General features: G+C 29.0%; 3 protein-coding genes across 4 annotated transcripts in view; 1 reads left to right on the forward strand and 2 right to left on the reverse strand.

Moving 5' to 3' along the window:
• The window catches only part of LOC108688843 (putative sodium-coupled neutral amino acid transporter 10), a 5,755-nt gene extending 1,714 nt beyond the window's left edge, over positions 1-4,041 (forward strand). For both annotated transcript variants that reach the window (XM_018195319.1, XM_018195318.1), the window contains 5 exons: positions 674-944; positions 1,160-1,296; positions 1,370-1,597; positions 1,679-1,883; positions 1,974-4,041. In XM_018195319.1, coding sequence (XP_018050808.1) covers positions 674-944; positions 1,160-1,296; positions 1,370-1,597; positions 1,679-1,883; positions 1,974-3,616 — 2,484 coding nt within the window. In that variant the 3' untranslated portion in view covers positions 3,617-4,041. The remainder of the gene's footprint in view (positions 1-673; positions 945-1,159; positions 1,297-1,369; positions 1,598-1,678; positions 1,884-1,973) is intronic.
• Positions 4,042-4,623: 582 nt separating this feature from the next.
• LOC108688838 (bystin) lies at positions 4,624-6,904 on the reverse strand. Its single transcript, XM_018195305.1, has 3 exons — positions 6,459-6,904; positions 5,233-6,158; positions 4,624-4,888 (listed from the first exon to the last, which is right to left on the reverse strand). The coding sequence occupies exons 1-3, from the start codon at positions 6,597-6,599 to the stop codon at positions 4,651-4,653; spliced, it is 1,305 nt and encodes a 434-aa protein (XP_018050794.1). The 5' UTR covers positions 6,600-6,904; the 3' UTR covers positions 4,624-4,650.
• Positions 6,905-7,148: 244 nt separating this feature from the next.
• The window catches only part of LOC108688830 (cyclin-dependent kinase 2-interacting protein-like), a 2,018-nt gene continuing 699 nt past the window's right edge, over positions 7,149-8,467 (reverse strand). Inside the window, exons 2-4 of the mRNA XM_018195294.1 lie at positions 8,153-8,376; positions 7,864-7,972; positions 7,149-7,403 (exon numbers count right to left, since the gene is read on the reverse strand). Of these exons, the coding sequence (XP_018050783.1) occupies positions 7,207-7,403; positions 7,864-7,972; positions 8,153-8,376 (530 nt within the window). The 3' untranslated portion in view covers positions 7,149-7,206. The remainder of the gene's footprint in view (positions 7,404-7,863; positions 7,973-8,152; positions 8,377-8,467) is intronic.

The raw sequence follows: 8,467 nt of genomic DNA on the forward strand, positions 1-8,467 counted from the left end.
ATGACATACTAGTATGCCAAAACAAGTCTTATAAATTGTTGATTATGGAAAAATGGAGACAAATATCAAAATTCACTTGCAGAAAATTAATAAAGTTTATCAAAAGAATTGTGTAGAAATTACTTAATTTAATTCTGCAAGTGCAATTTTAATATTTGTCCCCATTCTTTCATAATCACAATTTATAAATCTTATTTTGAAAAATAGTTTCGATTATGGATTTTTTTTTGTTAAGTTAGAAAACTTATAAATATTGTATCTAATTTATGAAGGCCAATCGATATTGGTCATACTTTTTTAAACCATGACATACTAGCATTTAATACAATTACGCAATAAATTTAAAATAATATCTCGGCTGCTAATTTCAAGAAATTATTAAAATGCTGATTAAGAAATTAAAAAACGCTAATTAATGGAGTGTCTAAACATTTTTATACATGGCTATAATCGATTTTAACTTTGGAATAATATAAATATATTCTATTAATAACATGACAATATTATTATTGAATATTTAATCGTTTAAAATATTTATATGCGTTCCATTTATTTTTACTATAATATTTTCATGTAAAGCAGCTTTTTTTTGGTATGCACTAATTTAATATAATGGATTCGCTATAAGATTCATAAGCACTAATTAATATATACTTTTTTTTTTAATTGATAGATTATGGGCGAATCAACTCTACATATTTTTATGGGAGATTGGTTTAACAATGTTAATTATTGGAGACCGGCCGGCATCCTTCAATGCCTACCAATATTTTCTATGGCTCTTTTCTGTCAAACGCAGTTGTTTGAAATATACGAAACCATTCCGAATGTATCCTTAGAGAAAATGAACGACGTTGTAAGAGGAGCTTTAAATATATGTACACTTGTATATATGTGCGTTGGCTTGTTCGGTTACATTGCATTTTGTACCCAACCATTCACAGGTAATTCAACAAAGCTGTATAATATACAGCTTATAATTATTTGGTCTATTCTTTTCAGCTAAACTTTTTAAATCGTTTATCTTTTTTGCTTATTTTTCTTGAAGAAAAAGAAACGAAAAATGAATGCAAGAAATGCAAGAAGTTTAGAAAAGAAAAGAATAGATCTCTTGTCAAATTGATACTTCACTATCCTTTATCATTATTATATTTTGCAGGAAATATTTTATTGAGTTTCGAACCTAGTATTACATCAGAATTGATTAAACTGGGATTCGTGTTTTCGGTTGCGTTCAGTTTTCCTCTAGTCATATTTCCATGTCGTGCGAGCTTGAATTCTCTCTTATTTCGCCGGGTATGTATATACTGTAAATAAATCTAGAGCATAAGTATATACTGCTAGAATTCCTAATTTACTGCTATGTTAGGTGTATACTCATGAACCGTCTGTCAATTATCTATCGGAGTTCAGATTTCGATGCCTCACAATCGCGATAGTCAGCATTTCCCTGATCGTCGGTATTTTAGTGCCGAACATAGAGTTTGTTCTTGGTATTGTGGGATCAACGATTGGTGTGATGATTTGTTTAATATTCCCGACAATATTTTTTATCTCCATAAGCAGCAAAAATACTAATGAAAGACTTATAGCACAGGTAAAGTCCTTTCCTGTAAACTTCAGTTTCACGATTTTTTTCTTTTAACTTTTTATAATATAATATATATTTTATATCTAGTTCATTTTAATCGTCGGTGTTTGGATCATGATCCTCGGTACATACGCCAATTTATATGCTATAGAGAAGTCTACAAACACAAAATTAGCGGTGACTAATAAGCCGCTCGTTCAAATCAATAATTTACCATTAGAAATAATTAAAGATGATTTACATATCATTCCCGACATTCCCAATAGTCTGGAACTTATTCCCAGAGCGAAAGGTACAAATTATTATTTAAATTTATTAAATCTATCATTTTTATTGTTACATTCATTTTATATTATTTTCTTAATTTTATGTTATATTACAGACAAAATTAATCAACTACCTGACATAAATGTTATCGACAAAACATTAGATCTGAAAGTGGAAGACGTTCGACAAGAACCACCAATACCTGTTGAACGTATCATCAGCGAAAAGCCAAATGTTGAAAAGTCTGATAAGATAGTAGTAGGCTCTCTTGTACCAGAAATAAAAAATATAGATGAAACAATCAAAAATGAAAATTTAAATGCACAAGCACAGATTGCTATAAATATTGATAACGCTAAAATTGATAAACCTGTTACTTTGAAAGCGGAAGAAAAGATAAAGATAATCGAAGAAAAGGAGCAATCATTGGATTTACAGAAGAATGATAATCTCGTTTTGGATGCAATAAAAAAGGAGGAATCAGAGTTGGCAGCTGATGGAGATATGGCTAATGCCAGAGCTGTAGAACGACATGAACAACTTAGAAAAACATTGGAGAAACATAAATTGGAGCAACGTCAGATGATGCAGGAACAAAAGGAGATTCTGAAGGATATCAAGGAACAAAAGCAAGAATTCGAGAGGGAGAAACAGAGAATGGCGAAGGACGAAATACTAAAAAAAAACGAAAAAGTACAAATTGATGTAAAAGAAAATATTTTGCCAGAAAATAATTTGATAGAAAATAGTAAAAAAGAAAACAGTATAAAGAATGAGATGAATATTATCGAAAAAAATAATAAAGAAATTTTGAAAAAGGATTGGAGTAATGCAGACAAAATAAAATTAAATGAAAAGCATGAAAAGCCTCGAAATGAGAATAATAATATGGATATCGCGGTTGAAAATAAGGAAAAATTAGATGTGTTTCGCGAAGTTTCTCAAAATAAGAATGTAGAAATACCACAGAAAATATCAGAAAATGCACCAGAAAAATTTCTTCTTATTAAAGAGATTGATCGTGAAATACCAGAAAAATTATTACAAAAAGAAAAACAAGATAAAACGAAAGTAGAAAAAATAGAATTTAATGATTCCAAAAATATGAAGGGACCTATTTTGAACGCTTTGACAAAAGGAGTTCTACAAAGATCTGTTATGGAAGAGGAACTTGCTAAAAAGAATAATAATCATCAATTGAAGCAAGAGAAGAGAGAGATTCTTACGAATGAAGTTGTGAATGCGTCGGACAAATCGCAAGAAAAGTACGATGAAAAATATTTTGTACCTATAGCATTGAAAATGATGAATCAATCAAAATTAGAAAAGATGATCGTTCCATCATTGAATAAGAGCGAACCGGAGATTCTCGTGATTCGTCGAGACATTCTGGAGAACAACGAACGCGAGAAGAGAGACATTGATAGGGAAGCAAGTGTGAATGACACGAAAATAGAGAGCGATCATTTAACTAAGAAACCCGAATCTCTTGTTAAAGACGCCAACGACGCAAACAGCGAGACCTGTTCGAAATTGCGGGAAAATTCAAAGAAATCAGAGGCAGAGAAGGAATCTGAAAGTAGAGTAATTAAATTGAGTACAACTGAAGTGCCTCTGATTAATACAAATCTTTATTTGTCCGAGCAGAAAATAATGAAGACGATTTCTATAGATCAACATGCTGCTCTGGATTCAAAGTATGCAAGTATGAATCAGGAAGACAAAGTTCTCAGTCCTAAAGATAAAACTGAGATATAAATGTCTCAAAAGAATCGAATTAATGTAGCATAATATTAAGTAAATTTAAATCACTTTTTGTTTTTCGAGTTGCGCTATACTTCCTTATTTATATTCATACAATTAAATTATTATTAAGTTCAAAAATGGAAATTTCTATTGCATCTATCAAATATGTGTGCACGCGCGCGTGTATGTGTATTACGAGAGTATTATAATATATATTCGTGATATTTATAAGTTGTGTAATTGATAAAAGTGATATATTTAATATAATTTATGTAATTGCATATATGTATGTGATTTTTAATGTGACTGCTGTGTATATTATCCAGTACATTACATTCTTCGTTCTATGGCGTAACAATTGTAAAAATAATGCAAATATTAGTCTAAAATATTTAATTAAGTATAGGACCAAATACAAATGTATTTTTACACAACAATTCGAATCTTTTCTTGCAAATCATTTGACTCACTAAGATATTTAAATTTTATTTTAATGTTTTTTTCTCATATTTTTAAAAATCTATTAGATCATACATTAGAGATTGAAGATTGCGAATTGAACAGAAGAATTCAACTGTCAGAATAATCAAAACAAAACGGATTAAAGATATATTACACATGTTTTTTAATGATAAAATGAAAAAATTATGAAAAAAAATTTATTCCAAAGTGATACAAAAAAGTTCAACAACAATTAGAACTAGAATCTGAATAAAAAATTATTTTAATGAAAAGTAAATTTTTTTAAAAAATTAAAATGAGGAAAGTTTTCATATAAACTACAAAATTGTTAAATATAAATATTAATCTCTCTTATTGAACTATTTCATGTGCATAACATCCAATTTTATACGGAAAGTATAAATTTCTAATTTCAATTATTTTTTACAGACACTATATACACTTAATATTATGTCTTTATTATTCAATTTATCAAAATTCTAATTTTCAATTTATAATTCTCAATTTCTAATATATAATCTGATACCTTCATATTATAATTACATTATAATTACAAATATTAATACAATAACTATTTGGACGCATTATGTATCTTTAATATCCATTAGTTCTGGTTTGGTTTCTGTAATTTCTATGTCTCTACATTTCGCGTGTTGTAATTCCCTTCTGATTTCAGGAGTGATCGAATGATGCGACTGTTTCCTCAGTAGTCCTAGCAAAGCCTCCTTTTGTTCGGAACTGATATCGCTCTTGTATCGTTGTACAAACGTTAAGAGGGCCTGATGCCATAGTACTGGCAACTCTCTTGTGTCTCTTTCAAACCTAATGAAATATATTTTGATATGAACATAGTTCTTAATAATTTTCATTTAAAATTTATTGTTATTATATATCATTCTCCTACTTCAAAAGTAGTACAATTAAAAAATATGATGTTACCATGAATGAATTAAGTAAACATTATTCTATTAATCGTCCAAAGTGAACTTAATTTCACAAAAATAGTCACAATTAAAAATTGTGATTATTAAATGTGAATATATTTCTTTTTATCGATAGTAATTAATTAGTCAATAATTTTCTGTCAAATCAAAAAATAGTTTTCTTCTTTTCTGAGAAACTTAATTATTGAAATTATGTCACTTTTTAAGTAAGGGATATCTTACCTAAGAAAGTGAAACACTACTCCGTCCACTACTCTGTATGGAAGCGCATATTTCTTATCTAAGAAGATCCTGAGAAAGATACTGTTAGCGCCCGTATAATCCATCTCTGCGATTTTTAATATAGCCGCTGAAGAATGTAAAATTGGTATAGAATTGTTTGCGATCACAGATCCGATGATAGTGGCCTCTCTGAGTGTGCACGTTCCTGATTCTAAGAGTGGTAGGAGAATTCCCTTCATAAATCCAGCTGGTTTATACAATGCTTTTCTCAGCGCTTGATACAAATGAAAATTTAGTTTTTTATATTCTGCCAAATCATCCCGAATGCGTGGTAGCAGGACTAAGTTGTAGAACCTCTGGGCCATCTTATCTTTCAAGTTTGAAGCAAATATCCTTGTCCCCTGATACATGGCAGCAGCAGACCACTTTGTTGGGTCTGTGATATAAAGTATTTGCTCCCAATTCTTCAAGGTGGGCACGAGCTTAAAAGCTTTCGGTAGCTTGCCACTACGATATTTCGCCAGGACGTCTCTGACACCCTCATACATCGCCTTTACCCGTGGATCCAAATCCTGCAGTTGAATAGTTCCGGCGTCAGAGAACTGTGTTTCGATTTCTGTCTTTTTTTCTGTCAATTTTTCCATTATTATGTCTGCCAGCGTCTTCATGGGTGCTGCATCCTTTGACATGAACATCTGTAATGCCCGCTCATCGTCCTCATCAATGTTAATGTTCTCGTAATATACATCCTCTACTGGTTCTCCATCATCGCTAGATTGATCCTCATCATCACTGAAATCAGAGCCAAGATTCACTTTTGATTTTTTGGGTTTCTCAAGATTACTAGGACCAATCTCATCTTCGATCTCTAGCTGCTGTTGCCTAGCTTGCGACAAGATTTTCTTCGTCAGAGTTGGTGCTATATACTAAAAATTAAAATTAAAAAATGTAAAAGTGAGATAAAAAATTTTCCAAAGGACTTAACTATCTCTCGAATTTTTTTATTTAAAAAAAAATAGAAACAGCATAAATTGCAATTGAAATAAAAAATAAAAAAGATTTTGATAATGCAGTCTAATGCCATCACTTCCAAGTTTTCTGTAGTTTTGTGTATTTTAAATTTATTTATTTATGTGTTTTTTAAAGAACTTAATTATTTCTATTTGATTTCAAAAAACAGAATGTAATAAACAAATACAATAAATAAAGTAAATGCTGAAACTAACCTCCTCCTCATCAGCTCGACGCCTGATTTTTTGCCGGTTTTTTACTTTCACCTCTTTCTCAAGTTCTATTTGATCCGCCAAACCAATTTTCGGTTCTTTAGTTTCGCCTTTAGATACTTTGACTTTTTTCGCTTTACCCATTTTTTAAGCAATATCAAATTATATTTCTAGTAATATAACGATATCAACAAAAACACGTGTATGAACGAGGAATAAAGTCGGAGGAGGGAGAGGATTTAAAATAAGCATGGCGGAAACTGACACTGTAGCATCGATATTTCGTAACATCGACATCTTGAATTGATATTCTGGACTTCGATATTTCCAATTATTGATGCGAAGCCTATATTGTATCGATATTCGATATAAATAAAATTGGATATTTTTAATTGCGAATTGCTATTATTAGTAAAGATATCAGTTACGCTATGTAGAGAAGGTTCAAGTTTTGGCTAAGGTTCAAGTTTTGGCTAAGGATATTTTTCACAATAAATTATTTATAAACTTTTAAGATATCTATTAGCGTTAATATCATTAAATTAATTTGCAATATTACTATTCTACAGTTTTAAATTAAGATTCAAGACCGAAAATTACTTAAGCGCACATATATAAATTTATACCAAAATATACTTAAGCTCTATCTATTATATTTTAATCTAGATTCTTGACATAAATAACATTGCAATTTTTTTTTCCAGCCGTTTATATATTTGCTTTATATAAGTATATTAATTAGAAGTTTTTCTCATTTGTGACCAGTTTCAATAAGCAATGAATCTAATAAAATCGTTAAATTTTCAGTTATAAAAGGCTCGTACACCCAAGCTGCTAGATGAAGCATCTTCCAAGATTCTGTATAATTGTGAGCAACATTTTCGAGTAATTTGCGTTTCAATTTGACTTCCATATAATATGCTTCATATATAGTTTCTGCTACTTCACCTAAACATTTTGGAAGCATAATATTATAACATAGTTTTATCAAATAATTTAATTATGTAATCAAAATATCAAAATATTATAAGATATACAAATAAGTTTTTAGCAAATAAAATGTTAGCAAAGTTCTAACAATTTGCTACTGGATATTTCAAACAAAATATCATATAACAAATTGACATCAATTGTATTTTTTACAGAATTTGCTTGGTTTTCAACAGTTTACTAACAGTTTATATTGACAGATCTCTTATTCTGTCAATAGCAGAACTTGTCAATATAAACTATAATGCATTTGACTGTGCTTAAATAGCCTTTTTATATGATATATAATTTGTATATTTTTGGAAATTTAGTTACGTTAACCAAAGAACAATCAAAACTTAACATCTTTTTATAGCAAACGCTGTGTAAAGTATATATTTTCTAGATTATAAATCTAGTTATTTAAGTTATTTCTTACCAAACCTTGTTGTTGGCCATGTTGTAAATAATTTATCTATAGTTTTTTCTAAGGTTGATACAGTTTTTAATTGATTCTTAATATGATCTAAGTTTTTAACTATGCCGTCCTAAAAATAAGATTATTAATAGTTATTTATATTAATAAATTATAAATATAATTCTAAATTCAATAAAACATCAATTAAATCAAAATAATATTAATCTAAATCTGTAAAGTTGTAAAAATATGAAATAATGTAGTAAAAGAATGTATAATCTCTTAAAAAAAAAAAGAGAGAAAAATTTACCAGATTATCACAAATATTTTCTAACTTATCACACAAATCTTGTAAAATCTTAGAATAATTTTTATCGTGTTTTTCTTGTGTTATGTCTTTTAAATAAGTAATTCCTTGAATATGAAGGTTATTCCATTGCTGTATATTTGCATGAATATCTGCAGCTAAATCACGTATAAGACGTACGGTTCCTGTTAAATTTTTTCCTTGGAACGATTTAGGCGAAGATAATTCTGTAATAAATTCGTTTGAATAAAATGTATCATTTAAACTTTCATATATTTCTTTAATGCTATTTAATATACAAATTCTTTAATATATATA

This window comes from Atta colombica, unplaced genomic scaffold (genome assembly GCF_001594045.1).
Source record: "Atta colombica isolate Treedump-2 unplaced genomic scaffold, Acol1.0 scaffold242, whole genome shotgun sequence".
Lineage (NCBI taxonomy): Eukaryota > Metazoa > Arthropoda > Insecta > Hymenoptera > Formicidae > Atta > Atta colombica.

What these genes read in the sequence shown, in the direction of transcription:
- LOC108688838 (XM_018195305.1), bottom strand. Translation starts at nt 6,599, where the DNA reads ATGGGTAAAGCGAAAAAAGTCAAAGTATCTAAAGGCGAAACTAAAGAA. An exon ending in GTCGAGCTGATGAGGAGGAG is followed by an intron (nt 6,159 to 6,458) that starts GTTAGTTTCAGC and finishes TTTAATTTTTAG; the next exon opens with TATATAGCACCAACTCTGAC. An exon ending in GTAGTGTTTCACTTTCTTAG is followed by an intron (nt 4,889 to 5,232) that starts GTAAGATATCCC and finishes ATATTTCATTAG; the next exon opens with GTTTGAAAGAGACACAAGAG.